Here is a 13988-nt window from a genome sequence, read left to right on the forward strand (position 1 = left end):
TAATCCAGTAATTTCTTTTAGAAGACGTGAACGATCAAGAGAGAGGGACCATAGTAGATCACGAGAAAAGAGTCGACGTCATAAATCCCGTAGTAGAGATCGTCACGATGATTATTATAGAGAAAGGAGCAGAGAACGAGAGAGACACCGGGATCGTGACCGAGACCGTGACCGAGAGCGGGACAGAGAGCGCGAGTATCGTCATCGTTAGAGAAGGTGGGTATTGCTTGATCCTGTTGTATTTAGCATATATATTATTAACAGTAATTATAACTCCAAGGCTATTGTTTATACAGTATATACCTACATTTTAAATGGTCCCACTACATGTTCTGAATTTAATCTTCTGGAAACTTCTGAGAAAAATGGCAGGTAAGTAATGACAGGTAAAGATTTTGATCTTTTATCCTTGAATATTGTATTGCTGAGTTACCACTTTTAGGTTTTGGGTTATTAATAGTCTTAAGAAAGCAAAAAATAAGAGGACTCATTGTGTACTTCTAAAGTCTAAAAATGGGAATTCTCTCAACTACAGCTTACATGTGATTTGAAGTATAAAATACAGGGAGTTAGTTTATATACATAATGCCCTTGGATTTTTAAAAATCAATTTAAAGTTTCTATCTTTGAACTAACCTCACTTGTCCCTGAAACTTTTAAAGAAAATCTAACACAGTGATTTATAGTACAGGAGGATGTTTTCTTGCCATTGAAAGAGCTTTTTTACTTTTTTAAAAAACTGTTCCCTGAGAGACTATTTTCCTGGCATCTGGGTTTTGTTCTTAAAGGGGGGAAGGGGGTGGGTGAACTGTCCTTAAATTGCAAAGAAGATGCAAAAGTTATTGAATTAAAATGGGTTCAGGGTAGTCCATATTTAAAAATTTTACATTGTGTCAAACCATACATTCCAAGTTAAAATAACTTTGAAATAATTTTCTTTGATGTTTCATTCATAAACCATAATCATTGTGTCTTTTTTTCTGTATTTTAAAATAATTTCTTGTGTACATTTTTCATAAACTGGGGAGAGTTGTCTGTTTAAACTTCATTTTCACGTGTAATTTTATTTTTATATTTGTGAACAACATTCATGTGAAAAGTGGTGGGGGGTTACTACACGGCTTGTGCGTGTGACACAAAGGTTACTCTGTAAACAGATATTTTTTTCTTTATATGTTTGTGGCCTATCCAAATTAAATTAGGCTAAAATAAACCCCTTACAGTTAACTATTCTTTACAAGATTGTTTTTAGTTATCATGAGAAACTTTTCGAAAACTTAGTCACGGTAATTGTTAGAATTTAAATTGTCATGGGCAAAATCAAAGGTTTTAGCAAGTGTATGTAATTTTGTGACAGAATGGCAGTCTCTTTATAACCATAACATTTAGCAGATGAAATCCTTTAATACTATTTAGAAAATAAGTATGAAAGTTTTGTAATTTTTCTGGAACACAAATAAGCTATTATACTGTTTACAGCTTTAAGGGCTTTTTGACATGAAAAGGCCATTTTTAATACCTTTTCTTGCATTTAGAATATGCATCTTGAATATTTATCAAGCTTTAGTTTCTAAATAGTTCTCCATGTATTGTATTACAAAATATAAGTAATTCTTCAACTTTCCTTTAATATGAGGCAAAACATCTTTCACTTTTAAAACTAAGCTTATTGAAATTGATATTGTTTTGGATATAAGAAATGAATGTTGTATCGTGTAAATCTGAACACTAAATTTTAAAAGATGGAGCTTTTTTCCCCCACTCAATTGAATAGATCTGATCCCATCTTATGAAAAAAATTCCCAGTGTCCATCAGCTGCTTAAGGTGAATTGTGGCCAGGTTATAACTTGAAATGTTTAACTATATCAGTCATTTCATTTATAGAAAGGTACAGGTTCTACCAAAAAAAGTTGTATTTTTATTTAGACTTTGTCAGTTATTAGCAAGCTTTTAGTTACTGAGGCGTGATAATGAAGCTTGCATACATTTTCAGTCATCTCCAAATTGAATGAGCCCGTCAAGGGGCCCCTCTGGGCCAGTTTATCCCCAAAGTTAGTTAATGATAGTTTTCTTACTAGTTTTAGTAAAATTAACATAGTCCGCCAGGTAAACTCCTGAAAAGTGCATTGTTAATTTTAAATACTTGAATTAACTATAGTCCAGTAATGGGTACACCTAACTATATCATGACGTGAGTTTCATTACATTCAGACATTAACTATGAATTCCTAACTTGCAAATTGTTGTTGACATTTTTTTTCTAAATCACCGATGTACCATACCAAAATTCCCATGTTTTGTTTGTACATTAATCAGAATTGAGTTGTAATATTGTTATGTGCCTTCATCCAAGCAAAAATCTACGTGATAAACATTTCCAATGCAAAAGATTCTGTTATCCTGGAATATTGTACCTTTGCTATACTAAACAATATTGATTGTGGATGTAGATGTGAATAAAGGGGTGGGGACTGGGATCAAACATATTCTAATGAAAGCTCTTAAACAAAAAACTACCTGCAAATTGCATCACAATCACTATACGGTCTATTGTTGACCTCTTTAGAAGTTTTAAAATATGAGTCCTTTTGAGCTTTCATGTAAATCTTAAATGGACTAAGTGGAATAATAGTAACTTGAAAGCTAAAATGAATGTCAGTTTTAAATCTGTATATAAATAAAATAATAATGTAACCTTATTATTAAAATGGTGATGAATGACCAAAAGGGCAAGTTCTTAATTTAACTTGAAACTCAATGATGTTGGCAAGTTGTTAATGTCTGTCCCATTTTAATTTTTTTGTGTGTTTAAATTGTTGATAATGTTAATTGCATTCTCACTTTAAAAAATGTATTAGTTTTTCTAAAAGCATTCAGTATCTAAGTTCAAATAGGTAATATTTTCATGGGAAAATAATACTGTAAATTTCAGTTTGTAAATACATTGTGCTTCCTATTCTGTAATTTCTGCCTCTATTCTCAGACCACTCTGAGCAAAAGTAGTTCAGTGCTTTAATATATTGTACACTTCTTACAGAAGTTATTTTACTTTCATAGTTATTTTCTTTCAGCTTTCTCTCCTCTTGCTATTTGTTTGGAACAACCCTACTCAGCAAATTTCAGTCAACAGTTCAGCTTTTGCTTTGTGTACTGGAAAGTAATGAAAGCAAATTATTTTTTTACTCTTTTTTAGATCTTCATCTTCCTAATTTCTGAGGTTTTATATATTCTCAAATCAATATCCATTTCTTTGGCAAAATTTTAAAACGTTTTGTATGGGGGTCTAGGTTGAATAACTCTCCATTTTGCTTTGCTGTGTTACTACTTTCTTCCTTCTACCATACGTGATCTTAGATTTTGTTGTTAAATACACAAGACTTAGGATGCTTTGCGTTTTTCATTCAGCCAAGACACTGCTTATATAGCTTTGTATCAGTTGGTTGTGGGGGGGGGGGGATATAAAAAGCCCAGAGAAGCATTTTAGTTGTTCTTTCTTACATGTTTAGATGTTTCATCTCCTGAAGTTAAATTCTCTTAATTACCTGATGAATGATAATGGTTGTTAATAAGATTAAAAATTATTCATGCAATTCTTAGGTCATCTGAGACTTGCTTAATATTTCCCAGCCCTGTGTTTCTGTGTGTTTTCTTGTTTATCCTTAACTGCTTTACTTCATCTGCATATGCTAGCTCTCCTTTGTTTAGTTCTAGTTTTTCTTTCTTTTACTATTATTTGCAAAACTTGTCTCTACACAGCTATGTAATTTAAGTGATAAGACAGTAGGAAGTGATACCTTGAGTGAGTGTATAGAGTTTTGCTCACTGTGGTTTAAGAATATAATTTTGCTTATAAACGGTTAGTGTTCCCTATTTCAAAAAATTTCAATGCCAGTGTGGATCACCTTGGTCTCTCACCTTCCATCTTGGTGTGAAATCTACTACCATTGTTTTAGCCTGTAAATTAGATTGTTTTGAGTAAATAATGTTTTGAATAAATATTTAGTTAGCATTGCTTAAAGAAAACCTAATAATCAAAAAGTGGTAAGGGTGCCATATATGCTCTCCAACTTTACTAATATGCCTTTTTGTGGTAGCATGTTTTAACTATCACAGTGAATTCTATATGACATCCTATTTTGAAATGTCCCTTTTGTGAATCTTTTTTGGGGCAAAGCTAATTTTTCTTTGACTGTGATCAAGCTTGTTTCTGTTATTTAGTGGACTGTCTAAAGCAACAGTCATGTATACATTTTATAGTGTAATAAAATGCTTTAGTTAAAATGAGGTAAGTATTGTGTCCTAAAGTAAAAAGATGAAGATATGAAATGTTTTGGTAGTAAGGGACTTTTTGTAAACATCTACGATGAACAAAATTGTTTTGTGAAATATGCTGTAGTCAATGCAAGAAGGAATGAAGTTAACTTGTATTTAGGTAACTTTTATTTCTTTTGCCCACCCTATCTCCATTCCTCTCATTAAGTTAAGGAGAAATTTTCAGATGAAAAAATTTTATTTCATTGAGTTTAAATTAAAGTACATCTCATTATACTTGAATATTTTAATTTGATGTATTAATAGGGAAACCTGTAAGCCATAACAAATATATATATTGGAATCTTTTACTTGAAAGATGAACTTAACCATGAGGTTAGGAATACTGATGCTAACGCATTTGCTTAGATAAGTTTCTAATCATGAGAAACACTCATAATTTAAATTGTTAATACTGGCTTGATCTTGCATTACCTCACAATAGAGGTATTTCTCTGTGTATTGAAATTTTACTTAGTCCTCACTTTAGTTTACAGACTTCATTACAGAGCTGTAGATTCCATTTGTTAACAACTGTTTACATAGGTCTTCCTTTTATAACTAAGAGCTAAAGCAAGTAATTGTATGGCTTTGACAGCACAGATTTGACCAAATGATATCCTAAAAACTGGGGCGTTGAATGTGTGTTACTTTTAAACTTCTTTCTGATGTCTTTGTTTATGCAGATGTCTACTTAGATATTTGAGACTTTAATATGGAATTTGATTATTGGAAATGGGTTGTATTGCCTTCAGAGTTGCTTCCGTTTGAGATTGTAAAATTTGTATTTCCAAATGGATAAATGTATTTAGAAATAGAATAAAACTGCCAGAATATCGTCTAGATTATATATATATGTATGGTAAAAATTAGAGATTTATTAATAGTAAAGATTTGTCTATAAAGTATAATCAAGCAAAAAACGAATGCATTCATCCCGGATAAAGATGGGTGTTGTAATTTCCTGAGCAGGACTCTCTATAGAAAAAGTAGTAAAATTCTCCATTAGAGTGATGAGTGATATAAATTTGACATGTATTTTTTGGAAAGGTTGAATATTTTCCATTCTTAATGACCTAGATTGTCTGTATTCTTGCCAGCACAACAAAAATTTTAGGGAGATAGCAGTTTTTTGCTGTAAGATTTCATGAGTTCCCAGTAATCCTTTTGTCATATTAGAACATCTACCTTCTCTTTCTTTAATGCTTTACCACTTCTAAAAAGAGGATTGCAAATAATAAAAATAAAACATTTGAAAGCTGCCATTTTAGATTTTTTCCATTAAATAATTCCACTAAATAGCTTCATCAACATATCATAAGATGAAGGTGCAATAAAGGGTAATAGAAATGGTTTAAGTATCTCTTTGAAAAATATAGGCATCCAGAAACTGTTTAAAAGAGAAAATTCTGAATTTTGTTCTTTTCCAGTTATAAAATTTAGGTTTTTACTGCTAGGCATTGGGGATGCATACGTGTACAAATGCTCTTAAGATGCTTACAGCCTAGCTGAGGAGGAAAAGACATAAAAGATAAATTTTATCGCTGTGACAAATTACTCTTAATTGTAGAACAAAAAGTATTTTTCAGTAATTTTTATGGCAAAATATCACTAAACATTGTGCCCTTTTGACTCTTAAATTTATTGAAATGCTCTCTTGGAATTTACATCTAAAATACCTGGTGTGTTTCAGTGATCACATATATCCAAGTTACTTGAATGTTTCAATTGTGAACCTCTACCTGAAGTTTGCATATTTATGTATTCTTGAATTTTAGTTTATCAAATTTATTGTGTGTTTTTTTTCTTTATGTGAGTTTTCAATGAAATTTATCATTGTAGATTCCCATTTAACTTGTTTTTGGTTAGTTTATATACTATAATATTTGATACAGGTGACATTAAAAGTAAATGTTTTAAATTTGTATTATGTGTAAAGATTTGTACGTGAATGTCATTTATTTAAATGCCCATACTGAGCTACCTATTTATAAATTTTACTTAAAAATTTTGTAAATTGGAGCAGCGTTTGATTTATAATAATTGCAGAGGTTCATGTATGCTGTGAAATAAATACAACTAATTTTGTAAAATATTTATTGCATTTTATATTCAGTTCAGCATTTCATTGTTTAAATGAGTTAATATAGAATTGATATGTGGGTGAATGACAAATATTTACATTAAAATCATCCGAGCATTTTTCCGTTTATTTTTGTAGTGTGCGTACTTTAGAAAATGACTTATAAATGTTTCCATCATCACAGAAACAGTAGCTGTTATATTTTCATTTCTGTTTTATTCATTAAATTCTTAAGTCGATAATATCTAAGAAGAGTGAAACCAGAATGTCTCAGTGTTAATCATCAGATAAATTGGGAGCATTTCTCCACCACAAAGGCAGCTGCTGTTTCGGTTAATTCTTATCTTAGAATACATAAGAGTGAAATAGATGCACGACTTGTGTATGTGTAGTTAAGCCAGCGTTTTTCTGTGTATTATGGAGAATAGCAAAATCTACATCACAAATTTTGACACATTACAGCTGAAGGAAGAGGAACACCTTCCAAGACAAAACAGTCTTCATGGGGGAAAATGACGCTTGTCCAGCAGTTTGCTTCTTGTGATTGAACTGAACCTGTAAGGATTCATGGATAAAATGAACAGGAATAGATCTGAATAAAGCAAATCTGCGTAAATGGTAACCAGTAGCTCTACTTTTACTTTTTATGTTGCTTAACTGTTTTATTTGAAGGAAACCTGTGTGATTTAAAAAGTTAAAGCTTTTGCAACTTTATTACTGGTTATATACATTTGGCCATTATAATGTGCAAGCAGTTGGAAAAAAGTCAAGTAAATGCTTGTTTTTATAGTAGTTTGTTCTTGTTAAAAATGTTCATATGATAATGTCTGTAAACAGCACCACTTTGATTACAATAGATGTAGTGTTGTAATAAACTGTTTAATGGGGCTGATGTGTAAAGCTGTTCAAGTTATTTGATGTTTACACCTCAGGGAAAGTCTTGTGTTCAGCAATATCTAAAGATAATGTTACTATGAGAACATTTATACTGTCCTTTAAAAAGTATTGCAATAGCGTTTTTTGAATATGCATCAATCTAATCTTGCGTTCAGTGAATTAAACATACTAATTAAGTGTCTCTTGCCCTTGATTTTGATATTAGAATAGGTGATGACCTGGATATTTAACATTTCTATATTCTGCTTTTCTAGCTGTTTTTATCTAGTTAGCTTGTGACTTTGCTGAATGGTATATAAGCTTGTACAAACTGAAATTTGACAGGATAGCAATCCAGTCAGTGTGTTAGGGGTCAAAAAGATGTGTGGTTTTAACATTCTAGTAAAAACCTGTGTGGTAATTGCTACAATAATGCAGCTTAATTACAACACAGATGTACTGAAACACTTACTTGTGAACTGCTAGCATTGAAGAAATATTTTGACAGTTCTCATTTGATGCTGCAGTTATTTGCAGTTTTATATTGATCGTGCTTATGGTTTAATTTTTAAGCCACAGGCAATGTAAACAACCATGCAGCGGATAAATATGAGTAAAGAGAGCCTTAGTTTAATTTTCCAGTTGCTGTAGATTTCTGAAGGGTGTGATGTTTATTAACATTGGGTTGAATTCTCTTCCATCTATAATGGAAGATTATAGGTGCACCCTATCTCCACAGTTTAAGGAATCTTGTGTATGCTCATGTAACCAATTGATACGTGCTAGAGTTTCTGAGTTAATCAAAGATTTTTTTTTGCAAACCTGTATGTGTAGGCCCACATTAAAAGCACCTTGTAGCATGTGTTCTTAATTGCAAAGTTAATATAGGCAGAGTGTCATCATAATTGGATATTTTCATAGGAAGGTAATTTCAGATCACTACTTCAGAAATTTGTTGAGTTCAAATCCACAAGCAAGGTAGTTTGTTTTTAAGATCTGATTATCTTTGAGAGATCTTCTGATAATACACATTGGTTTTTAAAGAATAGCCAAATTTTAGGACAGTGCTTAAAGTATTTGGGTGTCATCGATATTATGTAACATGCACTTTGCACTGCCATTGTTTAATTTCATCTTGTCCACTAGCAAACTACTTCTCACAAAATAGCTGTTTTGAATTATTCGTATTATTGCCAGTTTTATTTTAAAAAATTTTGTGATTAGAGTATTTGTGCATGGGATCATTGGCATTTATTACAACTATTTGCTCTCAGAAATGTTTTTTATTTTAATATTTTATCTTGTTGAAAATCCAGTTGCTTTTTTAACATTTTTGGAAGTTGTATCAAAATTGATTTTATTTTGTGTGTAAGTGTTGTTAGTTTTTGTCATTTCTTAGCTTTCTTATATTTTAATTAAAATACCGTAATGTGAGGAAGTATGGACATAAATATACTACAAAGGAAATTAATTAATAGTTAACAGGTAAGTAAAATGTCCATGAGAGTATAGTTTTCTCTGAGCAATTTTAAAATGGAATCACAAAAATCTAACTGCACTTGAACTTGAAATGAAAACTGGAAATTTTTCTACCAGTAAGTCCTTACTTCATTTACCTTTTCATTTTCATCAGTGGAACCCTTTAATTGCTCATTCTCTGTCACTGTTTTTCCTACTTGGCTGATCTGATGACATGACTTCTTTTGCAGATAATGAGTGTACTAGAATTGTTTGTTCCCAGTCCATTATTTTAAGTGTTTCAGAAGGAAATAACTTTTGGGTTTGACCAAATAATTTTGCCAAGTCTTTCTCTACCTGATAACACACGAATGTATAGTAGTAAAGGTGAAAATTGTAAGCCTTGTTTTTACTTTTCATAACCCTTTTGTTGTTTACGGGCTGGTGTTATTTGAAAACTCTTCTTTTTGTTGTTAATGTGTAAAAACAATCCAAAGAGATAAGTCCTTGCATAGACGCCAAAAAATAATTTATTAGATATGAAAACAAATGACTTTAATTTTCAACCATGGCATTAGTGCTGTGCAGTCACATTCCTTTCAACCAGTGAAATTATGAATGATATAGCACCTGAACGGTATTATTGCTTCTGAAGCAGTACTGTGAATTCAGTGTGCTGCTTTTGGTTTAAGGAAGTATACTGTGGAAAAGATATTCCTGTCTAAATTTGGAAGTTTATTTTCTGTCTTCATAAGCAAGATTTTTGAAGTAAGTTGCAGTGGTTATTGATCATAGTTTACCCCATTTAATGACTTCTCTACCTAGAATGTTTTTAAGCAGTTAACTACAATTTAGAGACCCACAAAGAACTTAATATGGATTGTATCTTAAGATATTATTTTCATTTAATTCTCCTATGGAGAATATTACTTTGTTTTTTAATAGTTTAAGGTCAGTCTTAAAATAAACACGGAGGTTTTAATGAATGTTGTATAATATTTTATAGTAAAGGGGGTAAATTGTTGAAAGGGCAAAGACTTTCTCTTTCCCTTACGTATTTAAATGTGCTAATAACCTAAATACATACTGTTTTATACAATGAAATGCTACTACTAGAATTTTCTGTTGGAGTGTTCTGGACATTTTGGTTTTGATACCTCAGTCATTGCATTTTCTGTATCTTATGAGATGGCTCCAATTTTGTGTTTAAGCTTCAGCTTAAGTTGTTTTAAGAGGAAGTTTATGTTCTCATTCTTTACAGAGAATACAGTATTGAGATTCTCCCTGTTTTATAGATAACTGCTATTTAAATTTTATTCATTAAGTCTATTTGCATCCCACAGCCCTCTATGAATGTTTGCCCCAGTTGTATGTACCTATGTGCACGCTTCTCCATTGTACATATTAGACATTTTTTGTGCTAAAATATATCAAGTGGGATTTTTGTAGCAAAACATTCTACTTTTCTTATCTTTTACAGTGTTTTTTTTTTGTTTGTTTTTAATAACGTTCAGTTTAAACACTGGTGTATTTATTTTTTAACAACTTGACTCTTAGAAGCCTTAGACTAATTTTCTTATAAATATTCAACCAAAAATTATAAATTTATTAAGATGTGGCCTTACATATGGCATTCCTTGTGTTTGTAGTATGAGATTTTTTATTTAGAAAAATCTAAAGATTCAAGATTAAAGTTTTATTGTAAATTGAAATAGAAAATGTGTGTTTAAATGTCTAGGCTTCTGGGAGGAAGTTCTTATACTCTTCTTTCTTAGCAGTAGAAAGAAGCAATATGAATTTTTATGACTATTCAAAATATTCAGGCAATTGTATCTTACTCAAATTGATTTAGGTTTGTCTTAATCAATGTTTCTTATTTAAAATTTCAGGTGGTTGGCATTCACTATCTGAGTATGCAGCTACTGTAGTTTTTGTATGGGACACATAAATACTTGGTTATATATTGATAGATTTTAGTTTTTTGAAGACTTCCTGCTATATTAATTAACATATTGTAATGGGAGTCTTTTAAAATATTAGAATTTAATTGAAGTCATGCAAATCTTGAAATGGTAACTGCAGATAGTAAATACTACCAAGAGTTCATGTGGGAGTATCCTCCACCATGGGTGTAAATGTTTTGCATTAATTTCATAATTGGACAGACCCTGCAATTAGTAAAAACATTTCATTTTGAAGGTGTGTTCTTTTTTGCCACACTGTTGCCGCGTAACACTTCTCAGCATTCTGTAAGTTAAATTATTTTAAAATTCAATGGTAACTTCATGTTTATTTTTTTACTTCGAAAATTGTAGTACTCAGGTGGTATTTAATGGGAAAAGATCCTTTTTGGGTAAATCATAATGTATTCTAAGGAATGCTCTATAACATTAATGACTTTAGCCTTATAAAAAGGTCTGTTCTTATTCATTCTTCCTCTACATCCCATGGTATATTAGCAAAGTAGTTTACAGTCCTGTAGAGTCTTACAAAGTTGGTATACAATTTTTAGTGGAAAGCCCTTAACAAAAAAAAGAAAAAAAAATGTATCATATTACCAGTATCCGTGAATATTATGGAATCACAGTTTGTAAATAATTTGTCTAATACCAGAAGGCCAAAGACCGTCTTACAGTTTTAGCTATTGACTCTATGGTGACTTCACAATGAGATTTCTGTGCAAAGGTAAGGTGATGTTTGATCAAATTGGCATCTTATTGATGTCCATGAGAACTAGACTTCCATATTAGCTTCGATTAAAAAGCTCATTCCATTTTATTAAATTGTTTGTAATTGCAGTTTTGTGTTTAATGTTTACTTTCTGTCTTTTCTTTCTTTAGCATTTAGGTGACTGTTCAGCAGTTTGCTATATGGCCATTGTTGGTCTTAAACTGCACTAGTAACAAGCATGGTATATTATCTTGTATTGAAAATAAAATACAGTTTTGATAATACTTTGCAGTTTGTCTTTATTTTGTTTGATTTATAGTTTATTAACTATTGTGTATGATTTTGAATAATTCATATCTGTTGGTAACGTGCAGTATAACAAAAATTCAACTGTTGTCTGCATTTTATTTAAGCCAGCCTCCTACAAAGTGGTTATTTTCTTCTGTATTAACATTTTGGTGATCTATAAGACAGATAATACCTGACTAAAATTAGCATTAAAAACTGAAACACTTCTAGGATACTTTATTCTTAAATCTAAAATTCCAAAAACATTTGACTATTCTTAGGGGATTATTAACCTCACTAGACTTTAATCAAGTGAAAAATTTCTCTAGATTGCAACAAAAATATTTTTAACAGTAATAAATTGTAATCACGTCGCAGAGATCTGACCTGCAAGCTTCAGGTAACGATTCTAAACAATTGAAATAACCATATGAGAAATAATAGTACTGGGACCCCTTTCCCATACCCCTACTAAGATTGTGGTTCAGGTTTTGTTAGATACTCTGTTACTCTTTGGTATATGTTTACATTTTAAAGAAGATTGCATTCATTGATTTCCACTTGCCTTGAGTGAGTTAAGACACTTGTAGGAGCAGAGAGCATTTGGCGTTTGACTGTAAGAAAAGATTATTAGGAACATCTTTTGACCAGATAACACACCAAACTCCAAAGGATTTGGGACTTGTTTTAATGAAATAGGGAGAATCTTTGTTTTTTTTCCCTTAATAAAGGATTTATAGAGAGAATTTTCCCATTCTGCTAGTTTTGTTTCCTGACCATTACCATGAAACAAGAACTGTTATTAGAAATGATTTCCAGTGTGTTGCATTAATAACTCTAATCACCTATTGTCAGTACAAGATAAGGGATATTTATATTCTTTACCTTTCACAATTCATATTCTGTTTATAGGAAAACTGTAGAAAATAGCATTTAATTCCCTATTAATGGAGGCTTTTCATGAAGGAATGAGACTTCATTTGTTAAACTGGGAAGGGAAGTGCCTAGGCAAAGAGGCTTGCACCAAAGGCCTTTTGGCAGGAGGGAACTTACTAGTAGAAATTGAAAGAATGCCGGTTTCAAGCAGAGAGTAAGGAATATAGCTTTGGTATGGGCTCAAGAAGTAGGCAAGGACCAGACTGCCATGCTTGTACTTCACATTAAAGACTGTCCAAACAACACTTGAAGTGTGTGAAGTACTACAATTAGATTAGCATTTCAAAAAGCTGGGCTGCAGATTAAACTGGGGAAGGATACATGAGATTGGCCAGTTACGATTAGCAGAATGGTGAGTAGGGGTTGCTAGGTGCTGTCGAGTCGCTTCCAGCTCAACGACCCTATGTACAAAAGAACGAAACACTTTCTGGTCCTGTGCTATCTTTGCTTTTTAACACTTGAAAAGTCTTTTGCAGCAGATTTGCCCAGTGCAACACGTCTTGATTTCTTCACTGCTCACAGTCATTGATATGTTTGAGTCCATTGTTGCAGCCACTTGGTCAGTCCATCTAGTTGAGGGCCTTCCTGTTTTTCACTGACCCTCTGCCAAGCATGATGTCCTGCAGTGACTGCTCCCTCCTGATAGCATGTCCAAAGTAATCGAGACGAAGTCTCGTCATCCACATTTCTAAGGAGCATTTTCCAAGACAGATTTCTGGCATTCCATGGTATGTTCAATATTCTTCTCCAATACTGTGATCCAAAGGCATTACGGTCTTCCTTATTCATTGTGCAGCTTTCACATACACATGAGACAATTGGAAATACCATGGCTTGGGTCAGGTGCACCCTACTCCTCAAGGTGACATCTTTGCTTTTTAACACTTGAAAGAGTTCTTTTGCAGCAGATTCACCCAGTGCAACAGGTCTTGATTTCTTGACTGCTGCTTTCATGGGTGTTGATTGTGGATCCAAGTAAAACAGAATCCTTGACAACTTCAGAATTTTCTGTTTATCATGATGTTACTTATTGGTTCAGTTGTGAGGATCTTTGTTTTCTTTATGTCCAGGTGTAATCCATACAGAAGACTGTAGTCTTGGATCGTCAGTAAGTGCTTCAAGTCCTCTTTGCTTACAGCAAGCAAGGTTGTGTTATCTGCATATTGCAGTTTGTTAATGAGTCTTTTTCCAGTCTTGATGCTGTGTACTTCATATAGTCCAGCTTCTCAGATTATTTGCTCAGATACAGACTGAATAAGTATGGTGAAAGGATGCAACCCTGATGCACACCTTTCTTGGCTCTGTTCAAATGACTGCCTCTTGGTCTATGCACAGATTCCTCATGAGAACAATTAAATGTTCTGG

The 13988-nt window shown here is 32.2% G+C and overlaps 1 protein-coding gene across 6 annotated transcripts in view; it reads left to right on the forward strand.

Annotated features, from left to right (window-relative positions):
- Window positions 1-13096, forward strand: part of CPSF6 (cleavage and polyadenylation specific factor 6) — a 41629-nt gene extending 28533 nt beyond the window's left edge. For 3 of the 6 annotated variants that reach the window (XM_023740801.1, XM_023740803.1, XM_023740805.1), the window contains one exon: window positions 22-3767. In XM_023740801.1, the coding sequence (XP_023596569.1) occupies window positions 22-211 (190 nt within the window). In that variant the 3' untranslated portion in view covers window positions 212-3767. Of the gene's footprint in view, window positions 1-21; window positions 3768-6857 lie in introns of those variants that run through there. The other 3 variants (XM_012558402.2, XM_004386431.2, XM_023740802.1) reach the window with 2 other exon arrangements.
- Window positions 13097-13988: the final 892 nt, after the last annotated feature.

The sequence above is a fragment of the Trichechus manatus genome, unplaced genomic scaffold (genome assembly GCF_000243295.1).
Source record: "Trichechus manatus latirostris isolate Lorelei unplaced genomic scaffold, TriManLat1.0 scaffold00164, whole genome shotgun sequence".
NCBI classification, from domain to species: Eukaryota; Metazoa; Chordata; class Mammalia; order Sirenia; family Trichechidae; genus Trichechus; species Trichechus manatus.